Source organism: Crocuta crocuta, unplaced genomic scaffold, assembly GCF_008692635.1.
Source record: "Crocuta crocuta isolate KB4526 unplaced genomic scaffold, BGI_CrCroc_1.0 scaffold48, whole genome shotgun sequence".
In the NCBI taxonomy this organism is placed as follows: Eukaryota; Metazoa; Chordata; class Mammalia; order Carnivora; family Hyaenidae; genus Crocuta; species Crocuta crocuta.
Genome location: NW_027533089.1, coordinates 3,050,575 through 3,069,195, shown reverse-complemented (window position 1 = coordinate 3,069,195; position 18,621 = coordinate 3,050,575). Strand labels below are relative to the sequence as shown.

General features: G+C 39.7%; 1 protein-coding gene across 1 annotated transcript in view; it reads left to right on the top strand.

The window, feature by feature from the left end:
• The window catches only part of CDC14A (cell division cycle 14A), a 145,061-nt gene that overhangs the window by 13,342 nt on the left and 113,098 nt on the right, over nucleotides 1-18,621 (top strand). Inside the window, 1 exon segment of the mRNA XM_077746090.1 lies at nucleotides 9,959-10,034. Within this exon segment, the coding sequence (XP_077602216.1) occupies nucleotides 9,959-10,034 (76 nt within the window).

Below are 18,621 nucleotides of genomic sequence, written 5' to 3'. Positions count from 1 at the left end.
TTCTGCCATTCTCTGTCCCCATTCCTGCCCTTCCTTCTTAGGTTATTTTTGTCAATTTTGTCTGATTGGTCTTAGTGTGCACCCAAAGCTAGTAAAATGTGATATCTGGTATCTCTCCCCACATGAACCTGGTGTGCAGTTTAGAAGGGCTAAATGGTTGGGGCGCCTGGGTGGCTTAGTCGGTTACGCGTCCGACTTTCGCTTAGGCCATGATCTCGCAGTTCGTGGGTTCGAGCCCTGCATCGGGCTCTATGCTGACTGCCAGCTCAGAGCCTGGAGCCTGTTTCAGTCTGTGACTCCCTCTCTCTCTGACCCTCCCCTGCTCACTCTGTCTCTCTCTCTCTCCTAGAAATAAATTAAAAAAAAATTTTTTTTTTAAAAAAAGAAGGGTTAAATGGTTAACAGGCAGTTGTTTTGCAAATGAACCAACTGTGTCTCAGTCTTCCATTCATTACTCAGCCATTTGTGTGCCAGGTGCTAGGGATATAACAGTGAACACACTTGAACCCAGCCCTGTGTTCATAGAGCTTATAGTCTGGAGGGTGTGTGTGTGTAGGGAAGATATTAATCAAATATTAAGAGGTGAGCCTGGGAGAGGCATCAGGCAAGAAGTCCCCAGGGACGTGACTAAAGCTGAGACCTAAAGGCTAGGTAGATGTTAACTAGGCCTGAGAGGGTGATGTGTAAAGGCCCGAGGCAGGAACTAAAAGAAATAGCTTGGCTGGAGCTTACCAGTAATAAAACCAGGGAAATGAAGCCCCAAAGAGAGATAGGGGCTGCACCACCCTGGGTCTCACACACAAGTGTGCAAATTTTGCTTTTAATTCCAAGCGCTTAGAGGAGTAATATGATCATCACTGGGTTTTAGAGTAATTATTTTCCTTTTCAAGGCCTTAGTTGCTTTATGAAATGTGAGGAGGGTTAGTCTTTTATGTACAGGGCATCAGTCATCATTCTGTTTTCTACCAAAGCCACAAGGATACTGTCTGCATAGTCCCCTTGCCTTTAATACCTGCCATTGAATAAAGGGGTTAATTTATATTGCTTGAGAATGTTTCTGTGGGAGTGAATTTTAATTTTAGCAGTGCATTCCTGAAGAAATTCTCTATTGTTTTCATTACTGTGAGCCTCAAAGGAGGTTTTCATTAATTGACTTGCTCCAAGGAGGGAAGTCACGGAATGACAGACTCCAATGCTGGAAGGTCCCTTGATACCATCTAGTCTGTTGTTTGGCTTTGAGGCAAAGTTGCAACACTAACCCATTTTATAACAGCAGCAGGGCCTTGCTACTTGCCCCAGGTTAAGAAGGTACTAAGTGGAGAATTCTTCCTCATACTTCCGAGATTGTGTACCTGGATTTTCCTAAAAACCTAGAATAATGTACCAAAGAACAGGAGTCAGAGTTGATATTGGGGTTCTCTCCGTACTTTGTCATCTCAACAAATGGCAAACTTCATGCAGACAAGTAAAGGGTAATGAGATCAAGTTCCTACCTTATGAAACCACTTTCTGGACTGTGGGTTTGTTCCCCAGCTGTGCAGAAAGCATAGTGAACTTCAAGGAGAAAGTTGTGAGGTTCTTCCCCTTCCTGGAGGGGATATTCTGAGGGAATTGCCTTTATACCCAGAATCAACATATTGAGAGGGCAGAATGCATCACATAGGGTGACTAGCCCTTGGGAAATGTGAACTGTTGAATGGGTTTGCTCAATATTTATAACTAGAGTTATAGACTCTGTTATATATACATGTATATATACACACATGTATATACATCGTATATATTATAATATATATAATAGTTTATAATGGCTAGGAATTTGATATATGATATGATATAATATTTGGAAACAGCTTTAGAAGCCTTATGTCAGTAGCTTCATCTCATAGATAAAGATGTGGAGTCCCAGAGAGGCTAAGGCACCAGCCCAGGGACATTGACTGATCCATTGGGGACTGGAACCCCTTGCTTCCCAGTGGTCTTTAGTTTTCTATCAGACTCTATGTGACTGACATGGAGCTGGGGAACTTCTTCCATGTGTTGGCTGTCTTCCCAGAAAGTCAGCATCAATGTGACTGTGGTTTGTTATGCTACAAGGGCTTGAGCATAAGCCTTGAGCTCTAAGGGCTTCAGACTATACTTTGATCTTAGATTAATGTTTGCTGAGCAATTGAAGCCTCTTTGAAATTTGATTATTAGGGGTTTCGGCCATGTACAGGAACTTTGTTATCTGGAAGGAGGAGTGTGGATAATATTCCAGAGATAGGGAAAATATTAGCTGAATAATGTCACCAAAATTGTATATGCACATACACACACATACATGTATAATCTCACAGTGCTTTGAAGGGTACTGCTACTTAGCATTTATCACACTGTGATAATATATTTACTTGTCTTCTCATTAGATGGTGAGCACCTTTTGAGTAGGGAATGGCAGTCAGCAGACTTTCAGTAAATATTTGAGTGAGTGAATGAATGAATAGACAAAAACTGTGAGCAGTGCTGGTAAAAAATTCAAGAGTTGGTATGCCTTACAATGACCTTATAGAATTTTTCCATCCTATTTATAAAGCAGGTAAAAAAAAACAGTTTTTTTGTATTGTCAGCATTCTGATTAATATGCTAACTTACAGGGCCTTGCTCAGAGTAGGTGCTCATAAATTTTATTGAATGAGGGGCGCCTGGGTGGCTTAGTCGGTTAAGCGTCCGACTTTCGCTTAGGTCATGATCTTGCGATTCGTGGGTTCGAGCCGCGTGTCGGGCTCTGTGCTGACTGCTAGCTCAGAGCCTGGAGCCTGTTTCAGTCTGTGACTCCTTCTCTCTCTGACCCTCCCCTGCTCACGCTGCCTCTCTCTCTCTCCTAGAAATAAATAAAACATTAAAAAAAATTAAAAAAAATTTTATTGAATGAATGAGTATTGCTTGGAATAGAGCTTTATCTTTTTGCTGAGGAGTTGAAATTTTTTAGATGAAACTTCTTATCTGTAGAATAAGGTACCAGAGTGCTTTAAGCAATGATTCCTCTGAGAATGGGCCCACTTAAAGTTTGTTTGAAAAACCAACACAAAATGATATGTCTTAAACTTCATAAAACTTGTGAGAAGAGCTAGACATTTTAGGTATAACAAAAAGGTTTCTAGGTTCAACTCATTTTTCCCTTCAAATACGTAGGATGAGCACTGTGGGTGTTAAGTGGCCCCGTGGGCATTGGGTGACCCTGATAAGCATTTGCTGTTATCCTTGGGCTCCCATTTCTTCATCCTCCCCAGAAGGAGATGCCCCTTGTAGGACTCCAATTCTTTTAATTTCTTTCCTCCCAAAAACAGGAAAGAATTTGCTTTTAGCTATCTATACTTACTGAATAACAGGGAGATGAAATGATTTTTACTTAATAGTTCGTGAATTTCATTCTGGTTATTGATCCATAATTTGCCAACCTACAAGGGAAAATTTACAAATAAATAAGAGAGATTCATTTGATCATTCATTCATTTTGAGGGAAAGCTGAAGGTACTTTGAAATAATAAAATGTGTATCCATGATTTTCCTTGCCCAAATGAGCTCAAATGAGACCAGATTACCCCTTTCTTCCCTCACCTAAGGAAAAAGAGGAGGCCATTGCTGGAGGCCTCTTCCTGGGACTTGCCAGAATGGAGAAGACACTATCTTGAGTCATTTATTTCAGGCTTAGGAGCCCAGTCCGTCCTCAGGTTTCTTTCGTGTGTCTCCACAGGTCTCTCTCCCATTTCTCATCTCCTTTCATTGTTCCCAGGTTGATGGCCTTCCATTTCCTCTCTTCTATCCTGAGCCCAACTTTTTCATTCCCCTGCTTCAGTTGCAATTTGCAAGTTGTCCGAGTACATATTTTATACTTTCTAGCATATTTGACTTATTTCAACTGATATTAATTGGTTTTTGTATTTTAATATTTCTCTCTAGTAATGATCTGGCCTATTAACTGTGTTTCCACATCCTCCCACCACGGGTGAGGAGAATTCTTATGAAGAAGCATGTTGTTGCTAGGTATTTACCCCAAAAATTACAGAGTACTAATTCATACGGATACATACACCTCATTGTTTATAGTAGCATTATCTTCAATAGCCAGATTATAGAAACAGCCCAAGTGTCCACTGATAGATGAACAGATAAAGAAGATGTGTTATTTATATGCAATGGAATATTACTCAGCCATAAAAAAGAATGATATCTTGGGGTGCCTGGGTGGCTCAGTTTGTTAAGTGTCTGACTCTTGATTTCAGCTCAGGTCATGATTTCACAGTTTGTGAGTTTGAGCCCCGTATTGGGCTCTGCACTGACAGTGTAGAGCCTGCTTAGGATTCTGTTTCCCTCTTTCTCTTTGTCCCTCCTCTCCTTGTTCTCTATTTCTCTCTCAAAATAAATAAAAATAAACTAAAAAAGAAAAAAGAATGAGAGGCACCTGTGTGGCTCAGTTGGTTAAACATCTGACTTTGGCTCAGATCATGATACTGTTTCGTGAGTTCAAGTCACACATTGGGCTTTGTGCTGACAGTGCAGAGCCTGCTTGGGATTCTCTCTCCCTCTTGCTCTCTGCCCTCCCCTACTTGTGCTCTTTCTCTCAGAGTGAATAAATAAACTTAAAAAAATTTTTAAAAAAGAATGAAATCTTGCTGTTTGCAATGGCATGGGTGGAGCTAGAGAGAGCGAGTATAATGCTAAGNAGGGGGTGGGGGTGGGGGTGGGATGGATGAAATAGATGATGGGGATTAAGGAGTGCACTTGTGATAAGCACAGGATATTGTATGAAGTGTTGAATCGCCAAGTTGTACACCTGAAACAAATCCTGCTCTATATCTTAACTAACTGGAATTTAAATAAAAACCTAAAGAAAGAAAAGAAGCCTGTTGTTGGAGGGTCTTTACTCATGGCATTTTATTATATCAAAAGTTGCTGATAACCCAGAGTGGTGGAAGCAACTATGACCATTTTTTGTGTCAATGATCTTGACAGTTTCAGGATGTCAGAAAACAACATAGAAACAAAACTATATTATTGTAAATATACATATATTCTTAGCAAAGAGGGCATTGTGAAGAAAGGATATATAAAATAGCCTTAAGATAGAGTTTGTTGGCTTTGTATTTGTCTGGGGCAGTTCTGATTTTAAAGACCTGTTGTAAATTGCTGTTGGCTGGGGGCACCTGGGTCATTCTGTCGGTTAAGCGTCCAACTTCAGCTCAGGTCATGATCTCACTGCTCGTGAGTTCGAGCCCCTCATCAGGCTCTGTGCTGGACAGCTTGGAGCCGGGAGCCTGATTCTGATTCTGTCTCTGGCCCTCTGCCCCGCCCCTGCTTGCACTCTGTTTCTTTCTCTTTCTCTCTCTCTCAAATATAAAATAAAACATAAAAGAAAATTAAAAAAAAATAAATTGCTCTTGGCTGTGCAAAGATTTTGACTGAATTTCTTAGCATGACTTGAAGCTCACCCCACCTTTTGTGAAATATAAAAGCTGGCCCATTGAGCTTCAAGATTTTGTAAGGTGGGAGACTCTCTGGGTTCAGATTGTTTTTCTTCTACCTTTAAGGTGGTGCTATGGGCAAGATAGAGGTAGACCTTCTTCTCTGTAGATATCTGATGTTCTTCCAGCAACCTGTTTCTTTGAAAGAGAGAGTAGAGGAGAATGGGGACAGGATTCTTTTCTATTTTTCTATCCTCCCCTGTTCTAGGGCCCAAGTTGTCTTTTTGGAAATATGATTCCCTTGAACCAAAGGAGGTAGGAATTCCCAGAGCCTAATTTCACTTTGGGAAACATGTGGGTCTCTGAGGGGAAGGACATCAACTGTCTTCAGACACTTTATCTGTACCTTACTCATGGTACTTGGCAATTTCTCTAGAGTTACGTAGTTATTTTTGTTCTCATTTTATCTTTTCATCATGATCAGTGTTTTCTATCAGCACAGAACATTTTCTGCAATGATGGAAATGTGTAGTTTCATTTTCCAAATCAGTAGTCCTTAGCTGCATGTAGCTTTTGGGTACTTAAAATGGGCTAATATTATGGGAGAACTGAATTTTAAAAAAGATTTTTTTAAATGTTTTATTTATTTCTGAGAGAGAGAGAGACAGAGTGAGTAGGGGAGGGTCAGAGAGAGAGGGAGACACAGAATCTGCAACGGGCTCCAGGCACTGAGCTGGCAGTCAGCACAGAGCCCAACGCGGGGCTCAAACCCACAAACGGTGAGATCATGACCCGAGCCGAAGTTGGATGCTTAACTGACTGAGCCACCCAGGCGCCCCATGGGAGGACTGAATTTTTAATTTATTTAACTTTAATTAGTTAATTCAGAATTTTTAAATTTGAATTTGGTGGACACAATGTTACATTAGCTTTAGGTGTACAACATAGTGATTCAACTTCTCTATATTTTATGCTGCACTCACCACCACTATAGCTACCATCTGTCACCCTCTGGCGTGACATGGTATTTTACAATACCATTGACTGTATTCCCTATGCTGTACCTTTCATCCCTGTGACCTAGTCATTCCATAACTGGAAGTCTGTATCTCCCTCTCCCCTTCACCCATTTGCCTGTCCTCACCCCTCTTCCTATGACAACCAGTAGTTTGCTCTTTGTATTTATAGCTCTGGTTCTGCTCTCTGTTTATTCATTTGTTATTTTAGGTTCTACATATGAGTGAAATCATATGGTATTTGTCTTTCTCAGTCTGACTTATGCCACTTGGCATTATATCCTCTAGGTCAATCCACGTTGTCATAAGTGGCATGATCTCATCTTTTCTTGTGGTTGTGTAATATTCCATTGTGTTTTGTTTTTTTGTTTTGTTTTTTGTTTAGTTTTTGGTTTTTTTGGTGTGTGTGTATACACACACACCACATCTTCTTTATTCATTCATTTATGCACTGGCATTTGGTTTGCTTCCATATCTCAGCTATTGTAAATAATGCTGCAATAGACATAGGGTGCATAGCTGTAATTAATTTAAGTTTAAATAGCCACAGGTGGCTAATGGCTACCATGTTGGACAGTACAAATCAACTTAGGGATGTAGTGTGTATTTGATTCACTTTTTCCTGTGTTATTGGAGTAGACCAATGTACTAATCTGATGTTTGGTGAAACTGGTGTGTTTGATAACTGTGCTGCTTCCAAAAGTACATGTGGTTAAGTTGGCTGTGCAATTAGAAACTATATAACTCTGAGTCTGAAATTGAAGTTGGCTTCTAATGGTTAGCACAAACTCGAATTAGATGCCTTGAATTCTTTCTGCTTTCTTGAAATTTGTTCAAAGTGAATCTAAAAGCTGATAAAACCGTAATTAAAAATTCTTGGTTTTCCTTAACATTCTGCGAGTGTCAATAATCGTATTTGAGTAGGGGAATAACAGGAGATTAGTTAAGAGCATTGGTTCCAATAACTTAAGGACAAGGAAATCTGTGTTACAAACAGGACTACTTTAATCATGCTGGTGGGTGCTTATTTTTATATTCTTTTCATTTTGATTCTTTTGAATGGATTTTTGTTAACTATCCAAGATTGGTCTGTAATTAGGTATAATAAGCGTAGTTCATTTTGGATTCATGTGTCTTTTGTTTATACTTACAATATAGCATCACACTGGGAATTTTAGAAATAAATATCTTTTTTTAAAAAATTTTTTAAGTTTGCTTTTTTTTTTGAGAGAGAGAGAGAGAGAGAGAGAGAGAAAGTGCAGGCACAAGCTGAGGAGGGGCTGAGAGAAGGAGACATTAGAATCAGAAGCAAGCTCCAAGCTCTGTGCCGACAGCTCAGAGCCTGACACGGGGCTTGAACTCACCAGCCGTGAGATCATGACCTGAGCCAAAGTCGGATGCTTAACCAACTGAGCCAATCAGGTGCCCCAATAAATATCTTTTTATTTCCACTCATTGCATGTTTTCTCTTTTGGCAATCTTGTGTTTTTACTCTCATGAAGCCTGTGTATAGGGACAGCAGATTTTGGTGTTACTTGGAATATAAAGTTCCAAAATATTACCAACTTCCTTAATGTAGATAAAATATACAAGTTTTGTATTCTTATGTAAGGCAAGTGGCTCCTGGCAGATTTGATGTAGTGTACATATCTACGATACTATAATTTAGGTAGTGGAAAAAAATTCAATGACTCCCTCAAAAGAAAGGTATTTTGTGGATGGGTTTTTTTTTTTTTTTTGAAGATTGTTGATTTTTATAAAATTAATGGTCCAGGCTAAATTGAATTTGAGCGCTAATGAGCAAAAATTCATAACGAGGACTCATTCATTGAAGTTTTATGTTATGAGCAGGATATTCTTCTAAGCTTGTAAGGTATAAGATGCAATCCCAGTGTGAAAGCCTCACTCTGTAGTTGGGCAGGTAGGATCTACACTTAAAAAGATCAGTCACAGCATGTGATAGTGGCTCAGAAAATAAGTTTGGGGAACTTTGAGAGTGTTTCCTAAGGGTAACTGGAAAAGTGGGATTTGACCTGGGATTTTAGGAAGCTAAAGAGGAACGGAAAGAGAAGAAGGAGGGCACCCCAGGAAAGGAGACCAATGTGGGCAGAGGCTTGGATTAAGAATTTGCATGGATGATTTGGGAATAAGGAATGGACACAGTTGCTGAAATGCACATTCCGTATGGGATCCATTAGGAGATAAGGTCATCCTGGCCGCTAAGGGCATGAAATGTAGGGCTTTGATTGCTGGGCCATGGAATTATTCTGAGGGGAGTAAGGAGCCATTAAACATTTTTGAATGGTGGGAAGATACATGAGAAGTGAGATCCTGTGAAGATTAATCTCTGGAGTGGAATACAGGATGATTGGGCAGAGGAGAGGAATTTAAACAGTGAGGATGTGAAATGAAGAGCCTCTGCACTTTTACTGCCAACATAGGACTGGAAAAGCAGGGGATGACTTAGAGGAGCAGCTTTTCTGGTAAATGAGAATTAAATTGATATTTATTTGTTGCCCTGTTGTGATTGAAAGTTTTCATGCCCGAGTAACTGGGTGAAGCAAGAAGTGTTTTTAGCCTGGTGGGCTGATTTGAAGGAAATATGGGTTGATTTTATTTATTTATTTATTAAGAAAACATTTTTAAAAATCTTTATTTATTTTTGGAAGGAGAGAGAGCAAGCTCAGAGGAGGGGCAGAGAATATTAAGCAGGCTCTGTGCTGACAGCAGAGAGCCCGATGCAGGCCTTAAACTCATGAACTGTGAGATGATGACCTGAGCCAAAGTTGGACGATTCACTGACTGACCCACCCAGGTGCCCTTAGATGGGTTGAGTTTTAGATGTTCTAAGTTCTAGATGATGGGAGGACCGGTAGATGTAGGTTCGGAGGTAGTTGGAGATGAAAAGACTGATCCTGAGTCTCATATGTAGAAGCCATCTCTCTTCTGTAGGGTTACCAGTGAAATTCATGATAGTGGGCAAGAGAGATCTGCAGACTGCTGACTGTATCCTGGAGATATCTGTTAGGGGGCAGGGGGCAGTGTGTCATATCATGCAGAAAGTTCAAGGAGAAGAAAACTCCAAGAAGAGCACTAGGTTTAAGATACTTGAGAATAGAGAGCAAAGTTTGAGTGGAGTAGTTAGAATCGGTGTCAAAGTACGTGATAAATCCAACTTGGAAGTGAATGTACATGTTCTGTTCATGTTGCTTCTTTTATGGCCTGCTTTTTAATCATTTTACTGAGTGTCTCGGCAGGGAGATAAAATGAGGTGGAACTCAAAATGTCCAAATAGTTTCCTGTTAAGAGACTAGGTACAGTAATTGGTGTTCATCAGTGGGGTGAAACCATTAGTTATCTGGATTATATGAATCACTTATATAATGACCCATATTCCTGAAGATAACTGAAATTTGCAATTTTAGTGAAAATAAAAATGAGCATTGATGTTACTGAAAATTATATCTCTACTAAATATTGCTTTTTTTAAAATCCCAGTTTTTATGCAGATTTTGGACCTCTGAACTTGGCAATGGTGTACAGATACTGCTGTAAACTAAACAAGAAACTGAAAGTGAGTACTATGGTGATGTTTGTATTTTAGTATTGAAAATTTTAGCTTTGAAATCTGATCACCGGGATTGCCGTACACACACCGCTTAGTTAGGTGATCTTGATCTTTGGATATTTATATGAGTAATTTACTCTCATATAAATGAGAAGTTGAAACTAATCCACCTGATTGCTCCATAAAGGACATGGTAACCTCTTCCATTTTTCAGGATGAATTGAAATGTGAGCTGAATGAAGTCATTGAAATAGCCATCTAAGAAAGAAAGCACAAATACCTTTCAGGTTGCTGTGTAATGAGTCTCTCAGATTCCTCCCTAGGATGATTTTTCTGAAACCAGGCAATGAAGGCGCTCATCACTGCATGGCAGGAGCTCGCAAGCTTTTCCTGTCTGATCGAGACTGAAATTTTTATGTATTTCTTGAAGGTCATCTTTGTAGAGTTAACAACCAAGTGGGATTGATGACCTAGGAGTGATACAACAGGGACTTTACCTGTTGTGACGGAATTTGGATCATCCATTCAGTATTCATCTGTATTTTTGATTTACAAGGTTTTTTTTCTCTTAAACTCTAAACATACATGAGGAAAAGAATTACATGTACTCCTGGTTTTGGTAAATTTATTTCATCACATAGATACATTTCTTTTTCTTCCAGTTTTCTAAATGAGGATCTTAAGTGTAATGTTTCAGTTTGGAAGGTCAAACACTACATAGCATGCTGTTAAAGATATCTGCTAAATTATAATGCTCAAGCGGTTTATTCTTTCTGCTGCTTACAGTGTAAGTGGTGTGGCATCGTACAGTACTTTGTGCATATTAGCTGCTTAGTGATCTTTGGATTTGATTGTTTTTTATTGAACTTAGGTATAAGACTGTCTATAGGAGAGAATTTCCTGTAAAACAGGTTCACAGATTTTTGTCATTGATCTGAAAATGCTAAATGGTCATGGAATGAATACCAAAGAGAGATTTTTATTTTAGTCAATAATAGTATGACATAAGATCTGTTGCAATCAACTGTTTAAAGAGTTAATTTGTAAAGTGTTATCTGACTTGAAAAGATGTATGTAAATTCCTTTAACTAAACTGGTCCACATTTTTCAGAAAAGAAGCTACTGCCTATAGTTTAGAAAATGAAGTTGAAATTTTTGTAGTCACTAGGGAAGCAAATAATATTCTAAAAAGGATTTAATGTAAAAATATAAAATGGACTTTTAGTGGATGAATTAACAAGGAAAGGATAATCCATAAATAATTGAAGGCTATTTCTTCCTTTTGAGGACTTAGGAATTTTTTTTTGCTTTCTTGATTAGTCCTGTGTTCGTATGTAGTTGGTATGAACTGGGTATTATAATTAACAATTCAGGACCTGACTATTACTTGGAAGATCAAAGAAAAGAATCATTATTTCAAAAATAATTTTTTTTGGCCTAACTCCGTCTTCTGCTTATATCAGTTATGTAACAATAGATGGCTTGAGTAAGGCTATTTTTCTACCATATTTGACACCAGACAGTATAGGTAAGTGTATACATGGACTTGTTTTGATTTGTTTTCATTTACAAAGCCTTCTTTCAACATTATGCAAGTTTAATAGAGTTCAGCAGTCCCTTGGTTCATTTCAGGGATCAGGTAATCTGATGGATGCCTGGAAGGACATTTTTAGCTTTATACCCTGTTACTTGCTGAAGGAATGACTTTTTAAAACCCAAATGTTGGTAAGTCATGCGTTGTCTCGAAGCATCCAAGTAGCAGCTCTACATTAGGAGAAAAGACTTGACTTCACCAATTCGAAGTGAATTGGTGCAATTGCTTCAACCTTTTATAATCTCAGTTCCTTTAGCTCTAAGATAGGAATTATAGAGCTTTCACAGAGGGGTGGTTGAGAGTATATTAGAAAAAGGCTTTGCAAATTTTAACGCCTTCTGCAGAAGAAAGTTACTAATGGAACATTTATGACTTTGAATGGGAAATAACAATAACATTTCTTCAACCAAGGTTATGAACACCTTTCTCAGTCTCCCGGCTGTCATTACCATATGCAAAAGCTGTTTTGATATAATTTTAGGAATCCAAATGACAATTTAGTCTAGCCAGCTCATTTTATAGGTCCAGAAAGGGAGGCCCAGAGGCAGGTGACTTGCCCAAGGCTACAAGGTAAAGTGGGGGCTATATTTCAAGGCTTGTGATTTACTCATGCTTCTCTCCACCTTCGTTGCTGGAGGAGCCTCTGTGGTTTATAATCTTAACGTGCTCACTCACAGCACTGCCCCAGCTGACTCTACCTTGAAAACACGTCCCATAGTGGCCTTGAGGCTCCTGCCTTGTTTGCTTCAATGACTGTTATTGCCGCTCCCGCTGCTTTTCTTCCAGGAATTCAGACTCCAGGCTTTCCTGCTTTAACCGTACCCTTCTTGTTGTGTACCTCCCACATTCTGTCTCTCTCACCTTCCTGTAATCTCCAGGCCCTCAGGCTCCCTATTTTCTCAGTCCATCGGATCCCTGTTGGTGTTTCGCGTCTGCAGCCTGTGTTCACGTGTTTTGGTAAGACCTTTGGGCACCTTGCTTCTATGCCTTCTATCTTGCTTGCCTTGACATCTCCCACCCTTGGCATCTTTCCCAGTGGATGACTTCATGCGCTAACTTACTGATTTACTCAAGATTGCAGTACCCCTGCCACTGCTGGCTGTGCACTTTACCCCGAACCACGCCAGTTGCCCCACACAATGGCTTGTGACGTCCAGTCTGACCCGAATGCCCTTTTCCCCTGGATGGATCACTCCTTGTTCTTTATGACCTTGTTCAGGCACCACGGCTTCTAGGAAGCATCTCTGTGTCCCTCTGAACAAGGTTGGAGGTGCCTCCCGTTTGGAGATCTTTGTTATTGATGAATTATAATTCCCTGTTTATGTTGCTCTCCCTCACTAGACTATATGCTCCTAGCAGATGGAGACATGTCAAAGAATTTGGTGGCCCCAGTGCCCAGCACAGGGTCACCAGGCACACAAACTTCTGTCGACTTATCACGATCCTTGACTTACAGGTTCTCTTTTATCTTTGTGTCTTTGGAGGTTTCAGCATTCTCTGCCCTCACTATTTACATCCTCACTTCGCACTGATTTCATAATCCTGTGCTGTCTCACTTTTGCTTTTCTTACCCTGCTGAAACTGCTCTAGAGATATCTTAAAGACCAGATCTGATGGTGTTTACTTGGCCCTCAAACTCTACTTCCCTGAATAATTTGGCACTATTTTAACTGATAACAACTTCTTAGAATACTTCTCCTGTGTGGCTTCCTAGCTCTTTTAGGCAATGTCTTATTTTCTACTTTGGCAATTTTTATTTCTTCCAGTAAAGCTTTTATAACTTTTTTCTCTTTCATTTGCTACCTTACGTAGATAGGTAGTATTTTGCAGTACATTCTGTTCCAAATCTAAATTTTTAATTTTTATATTATCAAAAGGTATTTTTTTTCAAGTTGATGATTTGAGGCAGTGATTTATTGCTATTTTGTGTGTGTGTGTGTGTATCAATATGCCTTCTAATCCCAGGGACTTTCGCTTTAATTATGTTGATTAGAATGGAAAATTATACAGCAAACATCTACTTAGTTTCAAAAACCAAAGGCAGAAACCACCATCACCAACAAAAAAACCTGTTTTTAAACATTTTAAATTATATTTTTAAAAATTGTAAGTACTAAGAGGTATGCAGTAATAGGTTGTGTTTATAATTTCTGGTCACTAGTTACTATAATGAGGGAGATAGTCCAAAAAAGGAAGATCTGTTGCAATGAGAACAATTAGCAAAACTGTGTATGCTGTTTAATGTGAAATGCCATCAGTGATTGGTAGGTTAGACCAGAACTTGCTAATTTGGTATTTCAAGAAACCCATAAGTCCCTGAAGTTATATATAAAATTTTGTATGTGTTTATATTTTCTTCTTGGAAGATTCATAACTTTTTAACAGATTTTTTTAATGTTTACTTTTGAGAGAGAGAGAGAGAGACAGAGACAGAGAGAGAGGAGCAGAGAGAGAGGGAGACAGAATCTGAAGCAGAATCCTCAGTAGAGCCTGAAGTGGGGCTGGAACCCACGAACCATGAGATCATAACTGGAGCTGAAGTTGGATGCCTACCCGACTGAGCCACCCAGGCGCCCCTTAACAGATTTTTAAAGGGATTCTTGGCACAGACAATGGTAACAACACTGGGCTAGGATATACAGGCTTCTAAAAGGGAAGAGTGTTCTGACAAGAGATAGCATAGTGATGTTAAAAAAAAAATACCTTCTTTAAACTTGGTCATTTAAGAAAATCTTTCTTTTAAGTTGGTTTTTTTTTTTAATGTTTTATTTATTTCTAGGAGAGAGAGAGAGACAGCATGAGCAGGGGAGGATCAGAGAGAGAGGGAGTCACAGACTCTGAAACAGTCTCCAGGCTCTGAGCTGGCAGTCAGCACAGAGCCCGACACGGGGCTCGAACCCACGAACCGCGAGATCATGACCTAAGCGAAAGTCGGACGCTTAACCGACTAAGCCACCCAGGCGCCCCTTGTCATTTAAGAAAATCTTTCAATGACTGATACAATAATATGAAAGTGATAATCTATGATCGAACTAGCTTTTCCTAAAATGGTCAATACAGTCTTAACTGCTGCTGATTTCACTTTTCCTCTGAGAAACCTAAAATCCTCAGTCTGAAAAAACTAAGAGCATCACTGAAAAAAGGGGACATTTTCTTTTTTTTTTTAAATACTTGCTCTTATGAATCAATGGGACAATTATAGTAATCTTGAGGACTGTTTTTTAAAAGCTTTAAAAGAATATTGACAGAAGTGTAATTTTAAAGGTACAAAACACCCCACATAGACCTTTCAGGGTAAAAGGAGAAGGGGGTGTGGCCTGGTGAAATGGACAATTGTATTAAAGCCCTGAGTACCTGGCAGATGGTGGGGGCTCAGGGAATGTCCTTGTTGCTGAGTGAATCAGTGCAGTAATCCTATCCGGTAACCAGGCACCTGCCAGTGTATCAGGTAATTGTACACAAGGACTCTTTTGATATAATGATCAGACCACCCTCTTAATATAACTACAAAAACATGTTGAGATTTCCTCATGAGGTTATCTTCTATTTCAGGTTCATGGGCTTTGGGGGGGGGAAGAAAAGCAAGTGATCCTGGAGACAGACAGTTCATGTAGTTTAAAGAGGTATCAGGGGCTCTAAAGCAGTGTTAATTCCCACAGGAGTGGGCATACGTAGAGTTTGCAAGGCACAGAGTACTTCCTGATTCCTTCAGAGATTCTCAGGCAAAAACTTCTTTAGTGGAGAATCCCTAGATGCCTTCCACCAAATCTTTACGCGCAACTTTTCTCTGACATTTTGATCTCTGCTGTGATCATATGTGCCATTTCATCAATGAAACGTACTGGGTTTGAAATAAAACGGGACCACACAGACACACCTTTTTCTTTTTAAAGAAACTACTCAACCTATTTTGTTTTAGCTCTAAATAAAAACATAAACCATATTTTGTTTTGTACAGCCAAAGAAAATTTTCAAGAATATCCCTTTCCTGGGAAAGTTGGAGGTAAAACATGTAGAGGTCATGGCTGCTGACAGGAAGACCTGTTCATTTTATCGCTTTTGCAATGAGATGACAACTGATTGCTTTGGAGACGCTGATTGCTGTGGCCATTACTGGGCTAGCCTAGTCACCTGTAAGAGAATGATGCCTTGGGCCCCATGGTCCCCATGCTATAATCTACTTAATCTGGGCGCCATCACTGGCAGAGCTTGCTTGTTTAGGGATGTGCGTGGGCTCTTTTTTTTTTTTTTTAATTCAAGAGAATATAATCCAGGTCACATTAATGTCTTCTTAGCTCCATCAGGCTGATTCACAGAGATTAATTAAACACAGTGTTCTAACCAAATGATTTGAAGATTTTACTTTGGAGCATGGCAGACAACTGTCCTGAAGGGCTGCTTAAAAAATCTGTTGTTCTAAATGATGTATTAGCTCTTGTTTTTGCTTTTTTTGTATGTTTTGTGGGGCTTTTTTTGGCTTTGAGCTGAATTGCACCATCTTCCACCACCTTTCGTTTTGGAATGGTTGAGTAGCTTGTGGTCCTCTGCCCTGAGTGCTGAACACATGCATGGTTTGTTATCTCACTGCCATCCGAGGAGAGCCTGGGCTGTTTGTGATTCGTGGAGCATGTCAACATCTTCTTTTCCGAGTTGCCATGGCTGGTTTTTCTCCAGGAGTGAGCCTCCAGAATGCAACCTTTCACATAGCTCTCCTTTCTGAGATAGAAAACCTCTGCCTGGGGGCAATACCCTCATCTTAATTTGTATGGTTCTCTTATAACAGTTGTCGTACTTTGGTTTACAGCTACCATTAAATGTTTATATGCTAGAGTGCATGCTTGTCATGATTTACATAGCAGTGGTAAAACTCTGAGTCTCAGGTAAGCAGTCCAGGTCTGGAAATTTCTATAAGTTCGATTATATTAATGGATAGATATTCAATACCATATTCTATCTTTTATCTAGTGTTTACCTTGCTACATGAAATAATGACTATACCTGTAATTAAGATCATTCCATGGCTCCCAACTATGCTGTGAATGCATCCTAGGTAGTTCTTCTCTTTTGTTTGTAAAAGCCTTGGCCAGTACCTCCCCCTCGGTTAACATCAAATATTCATTCTACTGGAATGCTTATGAGGCTGGAGACTGAGGTTCTGCTCCCCTTTTACCACATTGTTCAGCCCTGTGTTTGGCACACACCAGCTGCTCCGTCCACACTGACAGAAGCCATAGAATGTCTGTCAGCCACAGGAGCCCAGCACGCAGATGCAGCAGACTGGTTGCCAAGGGGCTGCATTGAGTTTACTGATGTTTTCTTAAGCATGCATGCTCTGTAAACATTTTGAATTCATGGTCAACATCCGTAATTTATAAACATTTCCATTTAATTTTGGAGTTTTGGCTTCTTCTCCATATTACAGTGTGTGATAATGGGCTCAGTTTCCTACACAAGAGTAGGAAGTTAGAGCTAAGTCTGCTTGGGATAGGGCATGCTTTTCTGGTTTACCAGCTGACCCACTTCAAATTCTTGGCCCCAGAGAGCATCTGAACTTGGACCCTCTGGAATAATGCCATTTAAGTCAGCTCAGTTACTGAATCATTAAAGGATCTTGTTCCTAAGGTGTTATCATCTGGAGTGCAAGAATTTACAAACTGTGATACAGTTTTCTTAGGAATCTGGGGCAATGTGTCTTTTATAACATGCTTTTAAAAGGCATTTAGCATGATTAAAGTTCCTAAGAGAATTTAAATGTCTTTTGGGGCTACTTGACCAAATGGACAGTGTTTTAGGAGCCACACACAACATTTCCAGGGGTGGACGAGTCACATTTTTATGCAGTAGCATAGTGGATTTCAGCGTGCCATCCCTGGACCATCTACATCAGCATTAGTGAGGAACTTGATAGAAGTAAAATTCTTGGGCACTGGTCAGAAACTCTAGGGGTGTGGCCCAGCAATCTGTATTTTAATAAACTCTCTATGTTACCCTGAGTCAGTCTGCTAACAGGATGAAAATAATAACATATAATTTAGATTGATATTTTTTATTTCTGAAAAGTTTTAGTGATACTGATTAATTCAGCCAATTCTGTTGACCTGAGAATTATTTAAGTTTTTGAACCGTGAAACTTAACTGTGGCCTTGTAATTGAGATTTACACAAACCATCAAACTCAGTGAGAGATTTCTGAATTTCTTCCGTCTATCATAGTTGCTGAGAGAACTCAACTCTCTGTGATCTGACATAGGAGATACTGGCCAAGCAGGGTAATCAAGGAATTATCTTGATTCCTTATGTTTGACTCCTGGCTTATGTTCTCTTGGTAAAAGAGAGACACAGACTATTCATTATACTTCAGCCTTGCCCACAATCTCTGGTTTGGGAGTCACTCTGTGTCTGGTCAAATTGGATCCCTCTGGCACTGTCTCTGTGCTTTAGGAAATGACGGAGTGTAGCAATAAATGTTAGCTGTTGTTATAGAGGGCTGGCTGTGTCCACTTAAGAAGATTCTGAAGGACATATATTACATATATAGTGCAGTTGCTAGATAGAAACGTAAAATAATGTGGATGGGGGCTGCAGGTTATCATTTGTACTTGGTCATGTGCAAGAGCAAGCAACCAGGCCAGAGGTCTTAGCATTCCTTCTGTGACATCCCTGCCTTTATATCTAAGGCTATATGTATTTGTTTTTCCAGTGTCTAACCTTACTTTGATATTGTACGCAGTGTTTTTGTAATCTCTGAGCTTCTCATGTAAAGCCAAAAGAATTTGTAATAGAGGCGGTAGCTCACTGAAAGCCAGAGGGGATGGTTTAACCTTGCAAGGGCTCTCCTTGAATGGCCTCCAGCATACCCGACCACAGACAAGTTGGGCCAGAGTAAGGAAGAAGCAGTTCAGGTTGGAGGCAAGAAGTTCTCTTGGTATGGGGGCAGTATCCTAGAAAACATCTACTGGATCATTCCTAAAATGGAATCCTCTTGTCTGTGGATGGTGCC